The 26,428-nt window shown below is 36.9% G+C and overlaps 2 protein-coding genes across 2 annotated transcripts; one reads left to right on the plus strand and one right to left on the minus strand.

The window, feature by feature from the left end:
- Positions 1-8,677: 8,677 nt before the first annotated feature.
- LOC124361999 (TIP41-like protein) lies at positions 8,678-25,862 on the plus strand. The gene is made up of 6 exons (XM_046816132.1): positions 8,678-8,949; positions 11,330-11,505; positions 12,645-12,824; positions 22,631-22,853; positions 23,373-23,531; positions 25,669-25,862. Exons 2-6 carry the CDS (start codon positions 11,333-11,335, stop codon positions 25,783-25,785), a joined length of 852 nt encoding a protein of 283 aa, XP_046672088.1. The 5' UTR covers positions 8,678-8,949; positions 11,330-11,332; the 3' UTR covers positions 25,786-25,862.
- Positions 13,379-14,786, minus strand: LOC124361998 (KRAB-A domain-containing protein 2-like). Its single transcript, XM_046816131.1, has one exon. It carries the CDS (start codon positions 14,696-14,698, stop codon positions 13,703-13,705), a length of 996 nt encoding a protein of 331 aa, XP_046672087.1. The 5' UTR covers positions 14,699-14,786; the 3' UTR covers positions 13,379-13,702.
- Positions 25,863-26,428: the final 566 nt, after the last annotated feature.

A 26,428-nucleotide genomic window follows, 5' to 3' on the forward strand; every position in this document is an offset into this window, starting at 1 on the left:
TGTTGCAGATACCGTTTCTTGATTGGTACACTAATGTGATATTGCATGTAAATTCTGATTTAAGTGAGGTTTGTTCTTCAAGTAGCTTGATAGTGTCGCCAACTGATCAACCTGAACTCATGAAAGTACAGCTTAAATCAGCTTCCCTGGAGGCTGGAGGGGAGCAGTCAGATGAGTTAGGTTGGGTAACTGTCCAAACTTCCAGTAAAATTCATCCCAGTACCTCTCTTGATGTCTCTTTTGAGCACAATAATCCTTACTCCATCCTCTCTTCCCTTGACGAATCTGAACCTCCTTGTGAGGTGGTAGGGGTAACTCCAAGAGTAAGTGGAGATTTTGGTGGTAGTCCAATAAGATTGCACAACTCTCCTAGTCACCGAGACACAAGACTTCTAGGTCAAACAAATGTGCTAATAGTAGAACAAATGTAATCAGTACGGAAGTGTTAAGCTTAACACCAGAATATTGCGATGAGGAAAATGTCTCTCCTTCTGTTTCTGTAAGACTTCCAAGAAGGAAAATTAGGTTGTTAACCGACAGTCATGGTAAACTGCTAAGTAACTTGTTACAAGAAAAATGTAATAGTGGTTCTGATGTACTTTCTTTTGTCAGACCTGGTGCTAAGTTGGATCATGTTGTACATGATATAGATGATGTATCTAGTGATTTATGTAAAAATGATTATTTGATAATTTTTTGTGGGACCAATGATGTAAACTCTGGACACTGTAGTATTGAAGATTTATTAAACTCATTTACCAGATTATTGACATCGACTAGCAACACAAACGTGATTGTGGTTGGCCTTCCTTATAGACGGGATAGGCCTGATCTAAATAGTTTGATTTCTAAGATTAATATGACAATTTTTAAAATCGTTTCACAGTTTGTTCATGCCCATTTCCTGTCACTCAGCTCAGTATTCAAGCCTCAACTTTACACCAAATTTGGCCTCCATCTTAACATTTCAGGGAAGAGGAGAATAGCTAGTCTCCTTTTTAACATGATGCCTGTTGACTGTAGCTCCCAAACCTCTCCTATGCCTGTCTTAATTAACCGAGATCTCTCATATAACTATATGTCCGAATCACTCCCAGTTATGTCGGATACAGTGCCGAAAGACACCTATCCTCTTAAGAATGACTGTTTTTTGAGGGCTGTTTGCCGAGAGTGGATAGTGTTTTAATGAATGGTAATTGTTCTTTGGTGAGCAGGCCTCTATTACGAAGTCTCCGAGTTATCCATCAGAATGTGCAGGGTGCCAAAGCAAAAATGCCTCAAATTGAAGTTTTACTTGATCTGTACTCCCCAGATTTACTTTGTATCTCTGAGCATTTTTTTAATAAAGCGGACCTAGACTCTTTCAGCATGCCTGGCTACTGTATTGCTTCGGGGTACTGTCGTTCTATCTTAAAAAGAGGAGGCGTTTGTATTTTATTTAAGGAACTACTTAAGTTTTATGAAATTGATATGTCTGAGTTCTCGATTGAGGGTGTTTGTGAGTTGTGTGGTGTTAGAGTTGAGTCTGAAGCAAATAGTATTACTTTTATATGTGTCTATAGACCACCTAATCAGAGCATTTCTGAAATAAATTATTTTTTTCTATCGATTCAGCATTGTTTGGAAACCTGTATCCTTCTTGACAGATGGATTGTTTTGTCTGGTGATTTCAATATAGATTTTTCACCATTAGTCAGTCATCTAAAATTTTTATCGATCTGATGAATTCGTTCGGCTTGGTGAGCACAATAGACACTTTCACTCGAGAATTTAATGGTTCCAGTTCACTCATTGACAACATATTTAGCAATATTTCAAAGAATATGTTTTCACCTCAGGTTCTAATTACTGGAATTTCCGATCATCATGCGCAAATTGGAGACATTGCCTCATTTGTTCCTTCAACCCACAATATTATTAAATTTACATTCAAGCGGTGCTTCACCCCGGACGGCATTCGGGTCTTGTGGAGGGTGAGGGTGAATCATGGCATGAGCTTTTTGGAGCCGCTGATGTTGATGAAATGTTTGACTTATTTCTTGCAATTTTGTCATTTCATATTGATTGTGTTTTTCCTACAAAAAAGATTAAGTTCGGTACATGGGGCACTCAGATGAGGATTTCTTTGGACGAAGATCTAAAAAAACTTCATAATCGCCTTTTGTTTCTCTACTCGCTGTCTAAGCATCTTGACTCTTCTCATCCTTTGAGAGTTTCTTTTATTCAAACCAAGAAGGAGTTTAGGAATCGCAACCATTCCGCCAAAGCGAAAAAGTATTGACCTACATCAGCGGGGCTCAGAATAAACAGCGAGCTGCTTGGAATGTGGTTAAGGATCTCATTCCTGATAAGAAAGCTAAAGCCTTCACACATATTACGCTTAATGACGAGAATGGCGATCTGATGAACAATCCTAGGATGATTTCAGAGAAATTCAACATCCATTTTGCAGAAATAAGCCAGAGTTTGAGAGATTCTGAAGGTAGTTAGTTCTTCATTTGTTCCTCCAAAATCATTGTCTTCATCGAGTGTGAGTTCCTCTGTAATTTTGCTCCAACTGATAAGAATGAAATCATCTCAGTCGTAAAGTCCTTGAAAACAAGCAATTCATCAGGATCTGATGGAGTTTCATCCAGGATTTTGTTGAGCTTTATAGATATATTGGCTGATCCCCTTGCACAGATTGCGAACTCGTCATTTGAATCTGGGAAGTTCCCATTACACTTGAAGCTCTCAATTGTAAAACCTATATTTAAGAAAAAAGGAAGTCCAAATGAACTTAGCAATTACCGCCCCATTTCGATCCTTTCTACATTTTCAAAAGTTCTTGAAAGGCTTGTGCTAACCAGACTTTCCAATTACCTGTCTGTCAATGGAATTTTACGTGACCATCAATTTGGCTTTCGTGAGGGATTGTCTACAGTCAATGCAATTTTTAGTCTTCTAACTGAGGTATCAAACTCATTGGATAACAGGAATCACGTGTTTGGCCTATTTTTGGATCTTACGAAGGCTTTCGACGTTGTGGATCACGGGTTGTTGCTCAAAAAACTTGAAAACTTGGGTATTAGAGGGAAAGCTTTTGATTGGATTGCTTCTTATCTCCTGAACCGTAGACAGATTGTTGAAATTCCTTTTATTGATGATACAGGGTGCTTGAGAAAACAATTTTCTGAGTAGCGAGAAGTACGCACTGGAGTTCCCCAAGGCTCCGTACTTGGTCCTTTATTATTTTTACTATTCATAAATGACATCCATCGAAGCGTGAAAGGTACCAAGTTGTTTTTGTTTGCTGATGATACCTCCTTGGTCATCTCTGGTTGCAATCGAGCCGAGCTTGAAATCCAAACCTTTGTTCAGGCCAGTAATTTGCTGCAGTGGTTGGGTGAAAACTCTCTGTTTGTAAATACATCTAAAACCAATTTTCTTGATTTTGGAATTAGAAAGTCTGCTAAAACGTTGACTGAATCTCAAAACATTATGATTGGTGAGTCAGAAATGTGTCATTCTTTGAATGTTAATTATCTTGGAATTGTTTTGGATGATCAGCTAAACTTTTTAGTCACATTGATAAAGTCACAAAAAACTTAAGCAGCTGCATATTTTTGATGTATAGACTATCCTGTTTTGCTAGTGAGGAAATTCTTTTGCTTACTTACTATGGCTGTTTTTATCCTTACCTTTGCTATGGAGTCTCTATATGGGGATACGAGAGTAAAAAAACTCAATATGTTTTTCGTCTCCAGAAAAGAGCTATAAGGATTATTTTCAAGTTGAGTCGTTCCCAGTCTTGTAGAGGTTTCTTTCGCAGTAATAATATCCTTACGTTCCCATCCATTTATATCCTTCAGTGTCTTTCTTTTTACAAAAAGTATCCCCACCTTTTTTCAGTCAACGTTAATCCAGCCCATAATTACTCCTTAAGAAAGAGAAACAACCTAATCCTACCCTGCCATAAAACATCTTTTTTGAAAAACAAAGTCTTTACTCCTGCATCCGCCTTTTTAACTCTTTGCCATCCTGGTTGAAAATTGTTGTGGACGATAGGGAATTTCAATATCGTCTGAAAAAATTTCTTATTTCGAGAGAATATTACAGTGTCCGGGAATACGTTGAGGATAATAAATTGTAGATCACTCCTGTTATATTGATTTGGTCTTGTTGTGTTTGATCTGTCAGTAGTGTATACTTTAAGTTAGGATATTATAATTTTCTTGACGAATGCCTATGCATGTTATGTTTTTGGCAATAAATGAATTGATTGATTGATTGATCTGACCTTAATTGCTACAAATAATACAGTGTTCGTTAAAAGTATGGATGCACTCTGTTTGGTTTTGTATTGATAAATGTGGAGGGATGGAACTCAGGAAATAGAAGTGAACTTTTTAGTTACTGTTACAACTTTGCCCATTTCCCCATAACGTGCTCAAAATTTTAATACGTAAAGACCCATTAATCCAAACATCCAAGCTCAGATCACGTAACCGTTACCATGTAACAATACAGACACTAAACAATATCTAAAACTAGTAGTATATTTTTGTTTCCATCGGTAAGAGCTATGCACCTTAATGTAATAAGTACCTAAATGTGCCATGATGGCGTTAAATCAATTATTATAATTTGGTGAAACGCCAATTTCAGCCTTACTCTCTTTTCCGTTATGCCAGTATACATTCCATAATATTTTTTCCCATAGGGACACCACACGAAAACTACAACACACGCAATACACTACATGGGAATCATAACATATATATTCCTTTAGCTTGTTCTGCTGAATAAACTTTTATGGAATTTAAATGTAATGTCATTATCATTTAAATCGATCCACAGCATATCATAGAGGTTGACAACTTAAATAAAAATCTGCTAGTATTGGAAAAACGCACGAGCAGCAATGAGTCCAAGATTATTGCTCTCGAGGAAAAGTACGATACTTTGTGTGCCTCAGGTCCTACCTGTGGCCCGGAGGAGATTATGGCAGAAATGCATGATCGCATCCGTCGTTCAAGAAACGTAATGATCTTCATCCTAACTGAATCTCATGATAGGAACGTTGAAACCCGCAAACTACACGATCGTTCTCTGGTCAATAAATTGCTAAATTCTACTCTTCCGGATATTGACTCAACTGTTGTTAAGATCTTGAGAGTTGGCAAGACTAAACCTGACCAGAATCGGCCTATCAAACTGATCTTTGCATGTGATTCTGATGCAAGATCTTTTCTTGCAGGCTTCTTTTCTGCTGCAGCGACCCAAGTCGATCAGAACTTTTCAACTATTAAGGTTTCTAGAGACAGGACTCCTCGAGAAATAGAACACCTAACCTGGCTGAGATCTGAGCTGAGCAGGAGGTTATCAGGTGGCGAGAAGGACCTGACTATAAAATTTATCAATAACGTCCCACAAATTGTATCAAACAAAAAAAAACGTACAACTTCCAACGGTACAAAGAGCATGAATTTGGATTGTTACTTCCAAAATGTCAATGGCATGAGAATGAAACTGGTTGAGTTAACTAAGGCACTGGCTACTGCTGCCTATCATATTATTGCTTTGGTTGAAACCAATTTAGGCCCTGAGATTAGTGATTCCGAGCTGGGATTTGTAAACCATAATATATTTAGATGTGACCGATCCCCTCTGACTAGTGGTAAGTGCAGTGGAGGGGGAACGCTTATTGCGGTTCACAACTCTTTGCAATGCCACATGATTTCATCTGGCAATCACACTACTGAAAGTGTATTTGTAAGGTGTACTTCCACGATGCCTCATACAACAATTGGCTGTGCCTATATTTCACCAAATCATGAAGCTTCTACGTACTTGAATTTCTGCAGGTCTGTTGATGAGGCTGTTGGCTGTGGCCGAGGGTCTGATAGTTTGCTCATTGTTGGTGACTTCAATTTACCTCACACTGATTGGCTCGACGATTCCAGTTACTTTGATATTTCTTCTCGTCACATTATGAATATGACTGCTTTCCATGACCTTAAACAATGCAATGGCATAGCAAATCAACGTGGAGTCACTTTGGATCTGGTATTCTCGTCAGTTGCTGCCACGGAAGTCACGCATGCTGTGGACGTACTTCTTACAGAAGACAGACATCACCCTGCTCTGGATATTGCGCTCTCCCTGGACTTGCGTACGACACGTCCGTGCACTAGGTACATACCTGATTTTAGGAAGTGTGATTTCAACATGGTCTTCAGTCGGTTACAGGCTCTTAGTCTCCCCTATATTGACAACTCGGATGAAGTGGAACCTAAATTTTCGTTGTTTTGTCAATATCTCTCGTCCATCATTGAACGGAGTACTCCCTTGAAGAGGATTGCAGAGACTCATTTTCCTAAATGGTTCTCAAGAAGACTTATATACCTGATAATCGAGAAGAAGGCTGCACACAAGAGATTTAAAACTTCTGGAAACTTTTTGGATCATGAAATATTTTTAAGGCTTCGCCGAAGATGGAAGTACTTGGCCTCAAACTGCCACAGAAACTACATTTCAAAGATTGAGGAAAGCATTCCACACAACATTAAATCATTTTGGGCGCATTTTAAACAACTTGAAATGTAACTACACTATGCCACTTGAAATGGGGTTGAATGGATCTGTGGCTAGTGACTCCTCAAGTATATGTAACCTTTTTGCTCAGCACTTCTCTTCAGTTTTCTCGAACCCAGCAATTGATATCCCCTCCTTTGACTTTGGTTGGAACAGTACCCTTTCTCGGATCACTTTATCTGCCACTGATGTCCAGAGGGCACTTGAAGATCTTGATCACAACAAGGGTGCAGGCCCAGACGAAATCCCTCCTGCGATATTGAAGTACTGCGTGCCTATACTTGCATTACATTTGTCCTTGCTGTTCAACTCACTTCTAGGTGCTGGGATCTTCCCATCATGCTTGAAGACTGGATTTGTCGTTCCAATTTTTAAGAAAGGCGACAGAACAGAAATAAGTAACTATAGACGTATAGTGATTCAATCATCCTTAGCTAAGGTATTTGAGGCCCTCGTTCTTGAACAAATCCAATTCTATTTAAAACCCTTTATACACGAGAGTCAACATGGATTTCTTCCTGGTCGCTCCGCGATATCGAATCTCCTGCTGTTCCAGGAATTTGTGATGTCTTCCTTCGTCAGTGCATGTCAAGTTGACTGCATATACCTGGATTACTCTAAGGTGTTCGATAGGGTTCATCACAACCTACTGATTGCAAAACTTGAGGGTTATGGCGTTGGTGGTAAACTTCTGGATTGGCTTCAGAGCTACCTTGTGGACCGTTCTCTAAAAGTACAGTGGATCCATCTCGGCACCCTTCCCGGTATTATCTGGGATCCCTCAGGGATCTTACCTTGGGCCCTTGTTGTTCATCTTGTTTATCAACGACATCTTCAGAGTGGTCTCAGCCTCCTTTCTTTTGTTCGCGGATGACATGAAGATTTATGCTAGAATCCTCTCTTCAGATGACCAGGAGAATCTACAGAAATCCCTTTCCAGCATTGTTGAGTGGTGTGTGGCAAATTCTATGGACCTAAATATCTCCAAGTCCCAAGTTATCTCGTTCACTCGCGCTACGTTAACCTTCAACTTTAACTACCATATAGGTGGTGTGCCCCTTAACAGAGTTGATCGTCTGAGGAACCTTGGAGTTATTTTGACCAGTTCACTAAGTCCTTCTGATCATATTGCGTCCATCACTTCTAAGGCATATACTCTCCTTGGCTTTATTGGAGGATCGACAAGTCTCGGGCTTCAAGTCACACGACTCAATGCTGGTTTTGTATAAATCCATAGTGCGACCAATGCTTGAATATGAAACTGTGATCTCGTCCCCTTACCAACTAGAAGGGGCCACGTAGAAGACTTGAAGAGGGTGCAGACACGTTTTTTGAGGATGCTGGGAGCTCGTCTGGCCTACGCCTATATGGAAACGTCTGTTCTCCAACTGGAACAGCGTTTTAATCTGCAGTCACTGTACCATTGGCGCATCATCTTCGATCTTCTCTTCCTGTTCAAGCTGATCAACGGACTGGTGGACTGCCCTGCTCTCTTGGAAATGGTTGATTTGAGCGTCCCTAGGGGAACGAGATCACGGACTGTTTTCTGCCGCAAATTCCTGCCCACGAACTACGCATGCAACAGTGGCGTTGCAAGAATTCTGAGGCATGGTGGTGTGTGGTCCGGGCAGGTGGATTTCTTCCTGGGGTCTCTTCGCCTTTCAAAGAAAAAATAAAGCAAATTGTTAACTAATTATAGGTCCTAATACTCAGTAACTTTGTTGTGATGTAACTTGTTATTGTTATTCTCTTGTCTTGTTAAAATTATTTATTTTGTTACTAGTCTTTGTTATGTTTGTTACTGTATTGTTATCTTATTGTTTTGTTGATATTATGCATGTTGATATTCGATTGTTCTGTTAATACCATTTTCATTGTTACAATTTATTGCAATGTAATCTTGTTAAGATTGTCTTGGTAAACTAGAAGTTTTGATTGCATGTTGTATGTAAACATAGTTTTAAGTTGTTCTTATACCTAGATAAATAAGTCATTTTTTTAGTCATAGGCTAAATGGTTATTTACCGTTGGAAGAAATAAATAAATAAATCATAGTACAGCTGGGAGCCACAACGAGGAAGTCTAGTTTTCCCACTACGTACATGACGGTAGCATTGTTTTGTTGTTTCTCCTTCGTGTTTACAGACGAGACTTAAAATGAGAGAGAGAGAGAGAGTGAGAGTTAATGACAGAGTTCAGTCATAGTAAAAAGTGTAAGAAAATAATTTTTTTGGATTGTTTGCAAACGTTTTGTCCAGTCCAGTTTCATTTAATATAAGGATTAGAGCCCCATTATACTGCATTTCGTTTTGTAAGACGTTCTATTTGAAAGATCAAGTGTTTCCTTTTTGTTTATAGCGATTCTTAATACAGGTAACAATCATGAAAGCAGTTTTATTCAGATAAAGTTTATTTAAGGTTACAAATATGATTTTGGTACCAACATAGGCCTATGTGATTTAATTTTTTAAATATGTTGTGTACTTTATTTGGATATGTAAAAATTATTAAACTTTATTTGAGTTACTCTATTTTTAGTTGTAAGAAGCCTAATTTCTTTTACACACTTGGCTACTACTTCAATTTATAGCCTAGCTTACAGGTTCAAAAATTACAATAGGTAATTACTCTGGATGGAGGATAGCCATTGAATACATTGTTATTGTGTATATATTCAATATAGTATATTGAATATATTTGCTATAAGGGTGAATATTTACTTTCACCGCTTTACATTATTTGTTATTTCAAAAGGCAAATGCTTTAACCTTGTAGTGTTAATCAACAATATTTTTTTGGGCAGGGTAAGATAAGCGGACCCGGTTTTTCATATCGAAATTGGCAAACGATATTACTTAATCATAACCATCAATATAATCAATCGATATTGATTAATTATTTTGAATTATTAACTTAAATAGTCTATATCAACAGCTGTAAACACTTTAAAATAATAATTATTAAAAAAGGGCAGTCAATTTTAGAAAACTACACGACATTGCATTGAAAGATGATAAGACATAAATAAAATGTATTGTTTTTGTAGCTTCAACATGTTGGACTCGTACCGAAAACCCCATTATGTGAAATTTGTGGGAAAGAAACAAATGTAACTGTGAGAGGAGCAAATATGATCGTCTTCAGTTTTCCTAATTTTTGTTATAATAATTTGTTTCATCACTATAAATATTAAATTCATATTTTAATTTAAAACATATGATTGTTATTGAGGTCTAGCCTATACTAGATACTTTTATATCGATTGATAGTCTAGGATTTGAGATGCGAATATTAGGTATTGAAGACTACATTCTTCGATATAAAAAACCGGGTCCGCTTATCGTACCCTACCCATTTTTTATTAAACAATATACTTTAGCTGCAGTATAGTAAGCGTCCAACACTCAAGCGATTGATAATATCGAATTATCAATATTCATGAGTAAATAATCCTTGCTACACCTACTAACACCAAATTATGTTAAGTTATATGTTAATTACACTGTATTTCAAAATACAGTATTTAAAAAGTAATAATGTTATGACGAATAAAACACCATCTAGAAAATGTAGCCTATTTATAAAACAGTATAACATTTACTTTATTTTTACTATTTTGAAGGATAAAAGTGCGTAACACAAATATAACGTGTATAACCACTCCACTAGCAGCCATTACAGATCTGAAGTATTAGTGTCAGTAACAGGTATTTCAGTGATTACCAGGATACTGTTCTTTCAGTAACAGCTGGGCTGAATGATTTGTTCCCATAACGATTTTTAGTTTTGGGTTACTCTGTATCAAGTAACAGTCCAGGCCATTACGTTCCAGCAATGAGGCATATATTAGCAATAGAAATATTGCTATTACTATACAATGGTATTATGCGATATAAGTAGGTTTAGATTACGTTGTTGTAAATATGTTACTAGAAGTACCAAGGTTAAATATAACCTTCACAAGCACTTACTCGATCTGAGCTTGAATTTGGTTACCATCTCGAAGGATATTTTTCCTTTATCGCCAGCATTGCAGGGTGATTAAAGATCATTTTATGTAATGTATCTAAAGTAAATGAACACTTACAGTACCAACTTGCATCAAATACTAGCAGTTACATGCTTCTTCGCATGCAATTTCATTTTTTTAAACATGGACACTATGAGCCTATTATTTTTAAATGGTAGGCTAATCCAAATAATCCTGAGATAAGTGATAATCACTAAAATAAAATTTAAAAGTAGTGCAATGAAATCTATGTAGGGTGTAAAAAATGTAATAAATCACATAAAAACCCAATATTAATATATAAATGGACAGTAATAGAGAACACTTACCATTAAAACGAAATAATCTCCTGAAACACCCTGTATAAAAACATATAAAAAATGTGTACCTTTTTATATGCTTGAAAATTTTTTTCTCTGTAAGACAATTCTATTAGTTGAAGAACATTAACCATTTCAAGCAAATATGATGTAAAAAAAGTTTAACATTTTTAAGAAACATGTAAAAAGACAATGTGAGCTGAACATTTTCGGGTATATCATATATTAAAACCTGATCATTTGTGAGAAAACTGATGTTGTTGTGAACAAAGTGTTATACATTGAAACATACTATACTATAACACATGTAGTAGTAGGTAGTGAAATACAACATTTACACGTTAGACAAAAAAGGATATACATAAAAGCTGCTGTACTGAAAATCTTTTCTATAATTCTCATTGTATTTCTTCTTTTTAATTAGAAGATGGCATCTTCTGTGAAAAATCCTGTGGATATAACACGACTTCCTGTAAATAAGGAGGAACACAAGTTTGAAGATTGGATCATTAAGTACCAGAAGAGTCACATTCTAAGCTCCAAGTGTACCAATAATGGCGCATGTTCACAAGAAACCACTGATGAATGTCAGTTTTGCAGGTATAATAATTGTTAGAAAAACCTTATCTTAATTAAAAAAACTCGGTGCTCCCACAGCCTCTCAGTTTTGGTCATTCATTAGTTTTCTATTATTATATCAAAGATTATGGGATTTAGTACTTGTTCTGCAGTGTTCAATATAGGTGATGAAACGTATCGACCAGCCATAGCAATATGTGTAGCATGATAGACGCCCTGCATTATATGCCAGGATTCGATTTAATTACGCACTGCATTTTACTGGAAAAATTCAAATTTTGTAAGTTACATGACTTTTCTACTAAGTTACTCCTTACTTGATGAAGGGCATATCAAAAATAACAGGAGTTATTAGACAGCTTTATGGATATTTAACTAAGGCTGAAGTACTGGCCCAGAGGAGTTGCCTCTGGGACCAATTATTTTCATTTTGTACACTGAATTTGGTAGCTAATTAAATCATGATCATTAATGCATATGAATTATGAAAATATAGCCATTTTATTTTAATTAATATCTGTAAAACTGTTGAATCAATTTCTAAAACTGATTTGGATTAATATGAATTCATAAGCTATAAGCCATCTTATATACACATCTTTTCTTTTCCTCTGCTTTCAAATTAATATGTTTTAAGAAATATTTTTATGAACAAAGAATTTGTTTAGTTTTTTAAACCTCATCAGATTTTTTAATATTTTAAACAGTATTTGTTTTTGGTAATTGTTTGCTACCTATGGTAAGTAACAGACGCCATTTTATAGTTGTTGATTGAATATTTTTACCTTTATATATCGGACATGTTACGTTTTAGGTAGATTTCATAGAATCCAAGTAAGTAAATTATTGCCATATTATGGTTTCCTGTTCCAGGAACAAAAACATCAGGTCTCATGTTAGCAATCAAATCTAAACAACATGCCCACATTAATTAGTGGTAAATCGGAAAATTTGATATTAATACTAAATTTACAGGTTCTCGCCGTTTAAATCAGATTATCAAACAACATAAATAAAAATAATGGTGGTAACATATGCCACAAATTAAATGTGTGCCCAACCTCTTTATCAGCACAAAATAAAATTTAAATTTATAAGGAATTTATTCAATCTGTATTATCAGTCCGTACTCATACAAGTCGTTTGTTCTGTATGTGTAGGTATAGCCGAGAGCTGAGTCTGCCTCACATGCCAGATATGGTGTTCCCCAAGAACGAGTTGTGTGTTCAGCATGTGTCAGGGGTCACTGTGTCATTTAATGCTCTGGATGCGCTCAAGCAAGTCAACAATGGCAAGCTCGACATTAAGATCGCCTGTGCAGATGCTTGGAAAGAGTCTCGGTCAGTAACCAATCAATCCATCTGTTTAAAGAAGCATTCATTTTAATGGCGGAAATAACTAATGCTGTCAAGTGCTTTTAACAAATTTATTTTACCATATGAAACAAAAGAATGTTGCTGTAATTGTTTTCTTATATATGTTACCGGCAATGTGTACAATTCAGGCATTGTATGGAATACCTAGGCATTGTATACATTGCCGAGTGAATCCAGGCAAAGTATGAAATAAACTCATTTCTTAACAATTGTACAACTTTGCCTAGGCATTATATAGAATGTCGAAAGTTTTGCAGGCAAAGTATAAAATGAACAACAGTGTTAAAAATTGTTTATTGCAAATAACAAACATGAAATGTATTAAACATAGGATCTGAAAATCCTCATATTTTACTAGAGTAAAATTTAAAAGTGAAATATTAACTTAAGAAATTACTTGTTACAGCAGGAAAGAGAACTATGGCACTTCGAGTTGCATTTTCGATTGTTTTTAACACAAGCACATTAAACAATGTGGTTTGACATTTAGGTTTGCAAGTGCATCTCACAAATCCTTGGCCGCTTCCTGTTGACTGAGCTGTTGCAACGGTACGAAGTCCTGTTTCTTGATCAGGCACGTCTTCTACTCGAACTAGGCTTTTTTGGCAAACTGTAAACTGTGACCTTGCGTACAGTTGTTTCAAAACTCTGTTGGCGGTCCCTAATTTGTAAAACCCATCTTCTGTCGTATCCATGACCACTGCCAGAATATTTCTCAAGTCACCTCTTCCTTTGTCAACGTCAGGAATTGGAACACGAACAGTGACTCCTTTGGTGACGGGGGGAAACTTTTTATCGGAATTAGCTTTCATTTTCTTAGCTTGTTTTTCAAGACAAGCTTTTCACCTCTTCCTCTCTTTATCAATATTTTCCGAATTAAAACAAGGGACACACAACAGGGTTTTTTCAGTATCATCACACCCCTGAATTGAATGGCCACATGAAATATGTATGTCCGCTAAACATTTTGTGCAGTTTTGTTTCTCATTAGTTTGCTGCAAACAAACGCTACACATTTGTAGAAGGCTAGAACTGACCGAGACATCAACGGTTGCCTCATTAACTTCTGAAGTGTTATGATTGGTTTGGAGTGGAGGTTCTAGACTTGACATTGTTTGTGTTTCTGTTGTGTGCATGTTATTAACCACTCTTTCCAAATCTTCTTCGCTGTTAATGGAATCCAAAATGTCTCGAGGCAGAGAAGATGTTGTAAGACCGACCTTTACTTTACAGCCGAAGAGAGCCTCATAGGGCGTTCTTTTGATTCCTGAATGTAAAGCTCTATTTTTCATAAGTTGCACAAATCTCAATCCCTCACTCCAACGGTCAGTTTTTTCATCTTGCATCCAAGTCGAAATCATGTTTTCAATATCTTGGTTTGCAAGTTCTACACTACCCTGACTTTGAGAATGATGTGGTTTGCCATGAACGATTTTTAACGTAGGCCAATAATCTTTTAAATTGTAAATTATTTTGTTTGCAAACTCCCTTCCATTGTCTGACTGCAATATACTTGGTGCTCCAATGAGAGTAAAAATATCAACTAGGTGATATGCTACTTCCTCAGCGGTTTTAGTTTTGAGAGGCTTAAGAATCACAAATTTTGTCAAATGATCCTGATAGACCATTATGAACTTAAACTCCCTGTCGGGCTGTGACTGGAAATCAATTAAATCTACTTGACAACGAGAATTAAATTCTGATGAAATCAGGGGCTTTACTACCACTCCTCTTTTCGAACCCTTTTGTTTCTTCTGACATGGCTCACACAAACTAATGTATAGCTCAACATCATGACGTGTAACATTTTTGTACTTAATATCTAGCTCTTTTAACATTCGATCTCTTCCACCATGACCAATAGCTACCTGAGCTTCATGGAGAACAGTAAATAAATCTGAATAAATAAAATAAATAAATAATGACTTTATTTTCAAGCGAATTTCAGTATTTACAAACTGCTTTTCAAATTAACTCAGGTCAATTACATAATAAGCTGAAACAGCATAAAATAAAGTATACAAGTGGCTACCTAATAACTTAAATTAATTTCTTTTAACTTCCTTTTAAAACTTCTTAAGGGTAGGGTTTTAACAGCAGGTGGTAGGGCATTGTATTCCTTGGGTCCAAAGTACGAGAATCCCCTCTTGCCCCTCTCCAGGTGAACCCTCGGCAGTTGCAGCATGGCGTCCTGCCGAGTATGACGATCCCTGACCGCCAACCGCAACATCAATCTTTTGTTCAGGTACTCAGGTCTACCAGTGTCAAGAACCTTGTGGACTATGGTGACAGTTTGTCTCCTACAAATGACAGTACTCCTTAATAGTTAACACACTTGCTTTCCGGCGGTAACTTGTAATATGGTCAAATTTACGAATATTGTAAATAAACCTTACTGCACAGTTTTGGAGCCTATGAAGAATTGTAAGTTGTTCCTGACTCAAGCTGTAACCAAACACGGGAAGTGAATATTCGATTATAGGGAAAATAAGGGCCTGCACAAGTTGCAACTTTGCAGCCTCAGGAAGAATATTTCCCATATCAGCATTTAGGGTCTGTTTACCAAAGTGCATGACCGAACACTTTTCAGGGTTCAGCCTGAGACCGTGATCTTCTGACCATTTACTAACTGCTAACAAATCATTTCTCAGCTGAATACAAGCCTCGTTTGCCTCTGAGGGATGGTAAGATAGCAAGAGTTGACAATCATCTGCATAGGCATGCAATGAACAGAAATTTAACTGGCTGTCCAAACCTGCAACATACAAAATAAACAGAATTGGCCCCAAACAACTCCCCTGGGGAACTCCTACAGCTTTAGGTAACCATTCTGAAAACTGACCATCAACCTTTGTCACTTGAGACCTGCCTCTCAAATACGATGAAAACCACCTCAGAGACAAATCATCGAACCTGTAAAACTTCAACTTTGCTAGTAAGACATCATGATTTACCGAATCAAAGGCTTGTCTGTAGTCCAGGGCAGCTACGACACTGCACATTTTGTTATTTCTGGCCCTGCAGACTTCATCGACCATATTTAAAAGTGCAGAGCAAGTGCTGAAGCCTCTCCTGAATCCTGACTGTGTTTCGGACACGATTTTCTCATTTTCAATATATGAAATAATTTTTTCTGTCACGACCTTTTCCATCACCTTTGATATAGTTGGGAGTAAAGAAATAGGTCTAAACTGAGAGGCAGTAGAAGCATTTGGTACTTTGAGGAGCGGAACCACGACGCTTTTCTTCCATGCCGTCGGATAACAACCATCCATCAGTGATTTATTGATAAGGTGAGTAATTACTCCAGAACAGTATGGACTTAAGCCTTTCACCATATGGATGGATATACCATCTACTCCGAAAGCTGATGAAGAAATGCTGTTTATTACTTGTCTTATTTCATACTCACTCACTTGCCTAAATTTAAAATCACTCCTGGTTTCACTGTGTGAGTTATTTTTATAAAAATTAAGCATATCTGTACTTGAGGTGTTTCCTGCACCCATTTGAGCAAAGTAAGTGTTCAATACATCTGGAGTTATTTTGCAGGTATTCGTATTATCTTGACCAGTATTCATCGCTCCTTCTCTTCGCATCACCTTCCAGAAAGCTTTAGGATTTTTCAGATTTAAATTTTTTTTTTAATAATTTTTCTTTGCAAGCATTATGGCATTGTTTAAATTATTTCTCAATTTGCAATAAGATTGCTTAATGGTGGGGCATTTTGTTTTTACATAATCGTTCCTCAATTTATTTTTCATTACGGTTAGTCTTTTTATGTAATCGTCACGCCATGGTGCTCTATCTTTAGTGACACGCTTTCTAACTAACGGAACACATATGTCAAAGATATTTAATATAGCTTTTGTCAGTTTTTCGGTCATTTCATTGATACACTTTAAATCTTTAATCTCGTCCCAGTTAGTGTTTGATGCAAGATCAATAAAACTCTCCATATCGAAATCTCGAAAGTTTCTATAGGCTATATACTTAGCTTCCCTTTGGCGTTTGTATCGAGAAATATCACAAAACACAAGCTTATGATCAGTTATCTTTCTTCCCCTTGCATCAAGCATGATTGAAGTGTCTATTAAACCTACGTGTTTAGGAACGAAATTTTTGTCTGCAATAATGTGGTCAATAAGTGTTGATGACGAATCTGTGGTGCGTGTGGGTTCCCTTATCAACTGAGAAAGACTTAAAGAGCCAAACAAATTTGTCAGATATTTCACTTCAGCCTTAACAGGCTCAAGAAGATTAATATTCAAATCTCCTAGCAAAATGACTGAGTCCACACCTAAGACATGATCAATAAAAAGTGACTGCAACAAGGAACCCAGACAAGTGTAAGGAGTTTCAGGAGGCTTATATGCTATACAGACACAAAGTTTGTGGTTTCCTATGTCAGTTCTACAACAGATGTACTCCAGCCGACTGTCAATGTTGTCAAGAAAAATCTGATTTAAAGTCAGACCGGACTTCACATACATACCGACTCCACCACCGGATTGAAGTTTTGAAGTCTGTGGCATCATTCTGTCACTTCTTAAGAGATTGTAGCCAGCCACCCTGAAACAATCTGAGGGCGTCATTGGATTAAGCCACGTCTCGGAAACACCTAAGACATCAAAATCGAAATCCTCAATGACACTGCAAAGTTCCTCAAATCCTGTATTTAGTGACCGGATATTTACATGTCCTATCCTTGAAAACAAGGCCTCCTGCTGGACTCGTTTCCCGATGGCCGAGCCTGAACACGGTCCACCGAGTCCGTGTCACCGATTTCAGAATAAAGCTCTGGGCCAGCACTAGATCCAGAGGACACATTATTATTAGCTAAGGGAGTCTCTCCAACACAGATAGACAAGTTTAGAGCTGATGGCGCCGGCTCCCACACCCCAGAGGCATCCTGAACGAGATTTTGGAAAATAAAATTCCCCAAATTTCGACTTCCAATACGATTTAGATGTCTTCCATCACGAGCTAGATGGTGATAGCCAACAAACCGATGATGAGCCACAACAAACTCCACACCAAAATTGCTGCACATGAGGCTAAGCTGATCATTTAAAGAAGACAAAGCATAGGGATTGATGTCCCTGCGAGGAAGAATGCCACCGACAACTACCCTAGTGTCAGGAAAACTCCGTCTTGTCACACTCAACAGGTCCGCCATACTGTGCAGGACAGCGCGCTTACCCCAACCACCATTGTATCCAGGCCCTCCGTTGTAACCATTTACAAGATCATTTGTTCCCACATGAAAGAATATACATTTTGGTTTCACCTGTACGTAATTAATGATCTTTTTCTTGATGTTAAAAATCTTTGCCCCTGGATTTACATCTACCGTGGCACCATTGTCAGCACATCTCTTACCAGAGAACTTCAGTAAAGAATCTCCGATAACCAATGCGCCCGCCAAAGATCCTATTGACCTCTCGTACTTTGGAAGGTGTTGCTTTGAACTAGAGCTATTTACATTTTGCTTGTGCTTAGATCTAAGTTCACGATTTCCATGTAAAGACACTTTCTTATAACTACCTGTTTGTACATTTTTTATGTAGCTTTTCCGTTTTACCCACCAATTTCCACATGATGTTTTTACAGCTTGTTTATTTTTCTTCTCTGACAAAAGAGGTTCACTTAAAGCTAAATATCTATTTTCACAATTTATACTATTTTGCTTGTTAGAATTTTCTACAGTAGAACGAGGATTACGTCTACGTCTGGGTTTTACAAGGTGCCATTTAGACTGGATTTCACTCTGCGCAGGAGCATTTTCAAGAGACTTACAACTTAAACTAGATGAACTATTTACAATATTTACAAGATTACAGTCGTCTTCAGATGACCGTTCAGACACAACAATGGGATCAAAAGACGTCACTAGACGACCACAGTCAACTACAGACTCCTTACTCATGCGCTCATCTTTCCCAGCAAAACTAAGATACCACTCACGAAAATTTAACTTGCCAGGAATTCTTACTCTACAAAAACCATCATTGATTAATTTCGCATTTACCAAAATATTCAGTCCGCATTCAAATGAGTTCCTCTGTTGTGCACAGGGTAACTCGATAAATGTACTATTACCAAGACCAAGATTCTTGGCAACAGCCCTTGCAGAAGCAGCATTTTGATTAGTTAGTGAATCCAGGTGAAACACATTCCTTGCCGCAATATCCACAAAGATCAAGCTCCAGTGTGAACCTGAATCGTCAGTCAATGTTATAGGATTATTATTAATACATATAAAAGCATATTCTGAAGAATAAAATAACAATTCATTTAACATCGAGTTTACAATGTCTGAATCCCCATGCTTGATCAACTGACTCACAGTTGGGCCTAGAAACAGAGGTTTACACATTTCCTCAGTATAACTAGATGAAAAAGTCTGGAAATAACAATCGAGAATTTTATCGTCCAGCCACCTGCTGTATAGCTACGATTTTGCATTGGCTTCCTTTAATTGTATTTTCATGTTAGAGACAAGTTTAAAAGCTTCTGATCTGGGCTTTAAACAGTTTTCTAATCTGTCATTGAGATTTAAAATTATAGATTCTTTTTCGCTTATTTTTAATTGTAAAGATTTAAAATCATTAGTCAAATTGTCTAGGCTAGTCTTAACGCTACTTAAACTATTTTTTAAAACTACGTTCTCTTTTAAAATGTTGTCCTTTTCCTCTGTCAAAACATCGTGCACATTAAAGGAGTTGTTCAGCTCAGAAAGTCTATGCTGTTTTTCTTTGTGGAAACTTTCCTCTAGAGTGGCGACTTCGATCTTCAATGCAGCAGCAAGATTTTCCAGCTTAGAGTTGTTTTCTAGGGATTTGTCAAGCGCCAAGATCAAGTTTGCCAAGCCCGACTCCAAGTCATTCAAACACATCCCCGGATTATTGGCCACAATTTTTGTAAAATTTCTGCACAAATCCACGAGTAATGTCTCAGAAGATTCATCGAGATTTGTGGCGTCGTAAAGCGCTTTGTCCAAAACAGAAAATGGATTCGATGACATAGCGCGTGTCAAAACCATTTTTGCTTTCTAATTTAAAACTACAATATTAGTGCCTTAAATATAATAGAAGCAATATCAATGACGGGCTGCAAGAATATTGCATTAACTAAATGCGGGCAACCAGACAGTCCGCACTGCAATCAATAGAGTCAAGGTCCAGTACCGTTATCAGCTAACAGATAGCCTGTGATCACGGGAATTGTCCCTCAGCTTGCCACACTGATATGCGCTGACTGATTGCGCAATAGTTTTGCCAGTTCATATTTATAAAAAGAAAATCATGGAAACAGGAGGCCACATTGACCGAACTGAGGCGGCCTTAACCTACCGACATACACACCGACTATATGGCTAACCACATCAGTCGAGACACATATTTATACCGCTCTACATGATACCTGGTACTTTCATCCTGGTTCAACTACTCAAAATCGTCTACAGTCTATTAAACCAACTGAATTTATTACAAAATTGAAGAACGAACAAATTTCCGACTTCACTTTGCAGCACAGTAGTGCCAACACTGAATCGTGGACATAAAATTTTACAACACTGTCTCCTTGTTTTAATGGGTGTATTAGTTTTTGCACATTTTCTACGATCATTACATCATACCTGTTGAGTAGCCAGTAGTGACGAGGTTCCTTTCTGGGCTTGGCCTTGGCATCTTCGACCTCCAACACCAGCTTCTTATAGTCGTCTTCAGTCAAAAAAACACTATTTTTAGCACTTGCATTCCGAATTTTTACAAGTTCGGTACTAAAACGAAGTTTCATTAGCGATAAACGATCACTAGAACTACTGATACTACTGTTCACTTGTGACATTTTCAAGCAACAATACAGTGGCACGACAGAACAGAACTGAAGCGTAGGCCTAGCACAATACTGTGGCGTGACGGAACAGAACTGAGAGCAGCGTTATAGCGGGGATGGGCGGGGGGAGTAGGTGAGGCAAGCACGTTGTAACTTGAAAACAATGGAACAGACAGATTTTTAACTCTGCCTGAACTCCAGCAGGCATTCTATAGAATGCCTAGGCAAAGTATGAAATGTTTAAAATTTCACACTTTGCCTGCTTACTTTTGGCAATGTATAGAATGCCTAGGTATTCTATACAATGCCTGATTTTACACTTTGCCAGTAACATATACAATACACAGTAAAGTGTTATTTTCTTTACATCCTGACTTAACAATTTGGTTGTAATAGAAATTGTGAACCCTTCAAATAATGAAAATTAGAATCTATTGTTTAGGCTTATAAAGTACTATAATTAAGGTTAATAAACAACAACTGATTTTATTTAGCTTAATTCTAAATTATCTAGGTAATCCAGATAAAAAGTAACAACAGTTACATCTAGTAGACTACAATCTATGTGAAGTTTATAATCTTGGGATTGAGATTAAATTACTTTCATTTTAATACAGCCAACCAATGTCCTAAATATAAGAAGGTCAGAATCTGACTTCGAACACTCCCTTTGAAGCAGTCGACAAGAACTATGTTTTTCGCTGGACAGATTAAACTAATGTACCAATTCCAGCTCTAAATTTTCTAAAATATCAAAAACCGTTTACTATGAAGACGGATAAAACCCATCTTATTTCTCTTTTGACAGAAGTAGTTTTCTCTGATCTGTAAAATATATTTTCTTGAGTCGAAAACGAAACAAAATCAACTATAGAATAAAACATTCTAAGAACAAAGTAAATTCAGTGGCCATAATTATAAACTTTTTGAAATACTTTCTTGATTGTGTCAACAAGGCAAACTCAACATTGGCGTTGGAAATATAATTTATTTTAACCAGCAATGGTCATAAATGTGCCTACTAAACTGTGTGCAAAGGAGCGGGTAACTGGTAGCAGTGCAGATATTACATACAATGTAATAACTTATATGTTTAACTTTTATTATACTCTGTTATGGAAGCTATCTAAAGTTGCATTTTGACAAAGGTAGGCTTCTCAGAGCTGTGTTTATATATTAGGTATGATTCTTGATCGAGAGACAGGCAAAATCAGCAGCATTGGAGTTAAAAATACTAAGACTGCAGTTGATTAAAATGGCCGTAAACATACTCTTTTTAACATATTTTCTTGATCGTGTCAACAAGGCAAACTCAACATTAGCGTTTAAAATATAATGGACTCGAACCAGAAGTTAAAACCAACGAAGTTACTTGTGGAACCACAGGTAACTGCTAGTTGAAAATGAAAAAAACACCGTCACTATCTATTTTGAAAGAAGTCAACTATCAAATGATTAAAAATAGTTGGAAGTCATGCATCTGAGAATTCTGTAATAAAGGTTCTAAAATAGATATGTCAGAATAAATTTAACTGGAAACTCATTATGTAACAGTATAACTACAAAGAGCCGATAGCTAAATAGTTAAAGGTGTTAGACTTTAGATCTGAGTGAGAGATAACGCAGATATGTGACTAGAGCACGTACTATAAGTACAGTAAGAATTTGTGTTTTAACAACTTTCTTCCTTTTTCCATAAGGTCACATAGGATAGTGAAGTTCATGAGACTGGCAGTAAGATTAAAAAGGATACCAGTCCCCCTTAAAATACTGTACTAACTATTCAAAATGTGTAAATGATTCACTAAGACATTTTTTTGATCTTGCATCATTTCTCTTACGTGACTCTGCAATGACAAAGTTTTTAACCTACACATCTTTGGTATTTCTGTATAAAAATAATTGTTTCAAATACATTGATTGTAAAGGCAAGAGACCGGACTGGCAGACAAGGAGATTCAATCGTTCGACTGGACATTCAGCACGGATTACTGTGGCAGTCTCTCTGGCAACTGGACAGTGGAATCCACAGAGCTCAGGATAGACATGGAAAGGCTCAAGCAGAAAGAGAAAATCCTCTTCTACCATGAGGTGAACCTGTTCGAGGACGAACTCCATGACAATGGCATTGCTTCGCTGAATGTTAAAATTGTATGTATCACTTCATGTCTTTGGATAATTTTAACCCTATGCACTTGAAGGCAGTATTTATAATTTGTCCTTGGAGCTCGTATGGTCAGCTCTACTGGCTGTCGCCATTTTGTTGAAAGCACGGATTAATATTTGCCATAATGTGCTGGCCGATCTGAATGGACAGTACGTGCTAAAATAATACAAGCCTACGAGAAGCCATATTTGGTCAGCACTGCTACCCATCCGAGCGGAAAGGGTTAATGATCTATGTCAAGGGAAGTTTAAATGAGGTACCACATGCCTCTCCTTTACTTTTAACAATGTTCCTAAAATAACCCATATTTCCCAAAAATACCCATTACAGATTTTTGGGGGGGGGTTCAAAATTATTTTATTGAATTCCCCCCACAATAGGGGGGGGGGATTCAGTTGAAACTGAGTTTCTAACTTCACTTGTTATACCGTTCCAATCAGTGGGCGAGATGATTTGGTTCACCCTGTATATGTATAGCTGACATATTCAATCTCTTGCCACAGCGGGTGATGCCATCAGGGTTCTTCCTGCTGCTAAGGTTCTTCCTGCGTGTGGACGGTGTGATGCTGCGGGTCAATGATACTCGCTACTACCACGACTTCACCACACAGCACGTACTGCGGGAGTTCACCTCACGTGAAGGTCAGATGGCCCAGCTACAGGTAATTAACTCTATTGTGTGAGCGTTAGCAAAGGCTATTATCACTCGATAATTTAATTTCTATGTGTTTATCTCGAAAACTAAACATAAAGTTATTTACTATACATTCTTTTATCTATGTGTATGTAGAAAAGATTTGGGATTAGCGGAAAACTATTTTCAGATTTAGTGAACATTTTGGGGTTACTTAAATCCAAAAAAAAAACTGGTAAAAACTAGTTTTTGTGTAACCATTTGAAGACTAAGCGATAAAATTAGTTTCATTTTTAAATACACCAGCCATTAAATCTAGTTTACTTGCCAAAAAGGCCAGCCCTAAAATAGCGCTATTAACACACTCGTACAGTTGTAAATAGTAGTATCAAATGATTTTTGTATTGTTTACTTTGTACTATATTTAAAAGCCTAAAAATAGTGTTTTGATATTGAAACTTATTTGTCTATTTTATTGTATTAGTAATTTTTTACATTTGATTGTTAAAAACTAGGGGAAAAAATCTTTCAAGGAAACCATTATTATTGTAAGAAAGTATAAACATTTTCAGAAAAATGCAGAAAAATTCATGTGAATACCTTCAGAAATAAAGTTTTTGGAAATATTTTTCCAGAAACGTATTTGTTTTTTATTGTCACTGCCTTCCAAAATGTGTCTTTATACTGACTAAAAAAAGTGAAAAAAACTCAAATAATTATAATTATTTGAAAAGATATCTATTTATGTTTTGTTTGATATTATATTAAAAACTAAAAATACAGAAGCAAGGGAGTAATGTAATGAAGTGATAGATGCCGATGGGGTGATTCCGTTTTGTGGAGAACTGATTTCGTGGTGCAGAGATATTTGCTTATGGCTATTTCAGAAATATAATTCCAGAGCCAATACATCGGCCTGTGTGTGTCAAAGGGTTAATGTTCCCATTTGCAGTAGCTTCACCGTTGTTAGATCATTGACCTTTTGGTGCTGATGGAATGAAATTTATTTTAATGATTAGAGAGTTTGTATTAGAGCCATTACTCATCTTCAAATATTTCATTGACATGTGGTCGATTTCCTCACGGTTGAAAGCAGCGTGTTGTGGTCCCTTTCTTGAAAGCTCATGAAAGGGATGATACGATTAAATGATAAGTGAAATATAATTAAAAAATTATAATAAAATAAATAAATACAATCTGAATAAATATAATCAAAATACAATTGGTTGATGTGGTTGACACTATAAGATTGTATTCATTTTGAATATACTTCACACACAGCAAAACTCAAGGCATTAACCTGTTGACGAAGTGCGCACGGCATTTGCCGTGCCGCTATGACGGTCCATACTGAGTGCCTCATTGACCAGTGACAGACTTTTAGGGAGTAAAACATAAAAAACTTTTAAATGTTAATAAACTTGTTTATTGTAGTTTAAATGTATATAAAAATACATTGTAGATTGTTAAAACCAATAACCTCGTTTTAAAACTGTGTTAGTGTGTGATACATCTCAAAACAAGGATATATAGAAAGGGTGACCTCACATGTTGAACATTCATAGTTGGTTTCTTTTCTTCTTTGTCCAGTTCGAGTGGTGTGTTTACATGCACACATAGCACTGCCTGAGTAGTTTACGCTTCTTTGTGTCATTCTGGGGAAGTGGCCTTATAAAATGGCGACCTTGGAGGCGTAGCAGGTCTTGTGTCCCGCCTCCGTAAAATAGTTTTTAAAGTTATCACCAGGTGCCACCACGATACAGGACTAGCAACACTGTACAGCGACACTATTAGGAACAACTGAAAAGTTCCAAAAATCTCCGCTAGACGCCACAATAAGTCAGTGAGAACGAACTTACAGTCATTAGTCTGCAACGGAAAATGCCGTGCTCCCTCATACGGGACCAAACGGCAAATGCCGTGCGCACTCATTTGGGTATGTTTTGCTGTACTCGTCAACAGGTTAAGGTAGTTACAGAAATAGTGTTTTTATTTTCAAATCTTATAAGTGTGAAATATAAACAAATTTTGTCGTTGCCAATTGAAGGAGTAATATTTTACAATATAAGTTATTTTAATAAAATATTTGCACACTATCATATCTAATTATTACAATCGCATGTTACTTTCCTTGATGGAAAACAATTACTTTCACTCTGTTGCAGATCCCTTTGCCAATTACAACTGACCCAAACGAAGTCGCTCCTCTGTTACCAATCAAGACGGCTAGATTCGAGAAACTCACATATCCCACAACTCAAGAAGTGTTGAATGTCACATAGCATTAAATATATTTCCTTCCATTTCTCTTGTTATATTTATAATGTCAATACATTCGTTAATAAAATATTTGTACGTACATTTTTGTTGTATTTGTAGATATTAAAAAAGAAAAAGAAATTTATAAGATTTTACTCCCTTGTATTAAATAATAAGAAAATCGATCCTAAGGATTGAATGGGAATAGAGAAACTTTTTACAATAGTGTTAAATAGTATCACATGTATAGAATACGAGAGGTGGTTAAAACCTTCTCTGCGACACCAGTCATGTACTGACTTTAGGGCAGCTGAGATAGTATCAGTGACTGTCTGTCGCAGTGAATGTGTTACACTATGGTTCATCTCTAGCTACAGAATATGATGTTAACACCTTCACTGTGACACCAGTCATGTACTGACTTTAGGGCAGCTGAGATAGTATCAGTGACTGTCTGTCGCAGTGAATGTGTTACACTATGGTTCATCTCTAGCTACAGAATATGATGTTAACACCTTCACTGTGACACCAGTCATGTACTGACTTTAGGACAGCTGAGATAGTATCAGTGACTGTCTGTCGCAGTGAATGTGTTACACTATGGTTCATCTCTAGCTACAGAATATGATGTTAACACCTTCACTGTGACACCAGTCATGTACTGAC

The sequence above is a fragment of the Homalodisca vitripennis genome, chromosome 5, assembly GCF_021130785.1.
Source record: "Homalodisca vitripennis isolate AUS2020 chromosome 5, UT_GWSS_2.1, whole genome shotgun sequence".
Taxonomy (NCBI): domain Eukaryota; kingdom Metazoa; phylum Arthropoda; class Insecta; order Hemiptera; family Cicadellidae; genus Homalodisca; species Homalodisca vitripennis.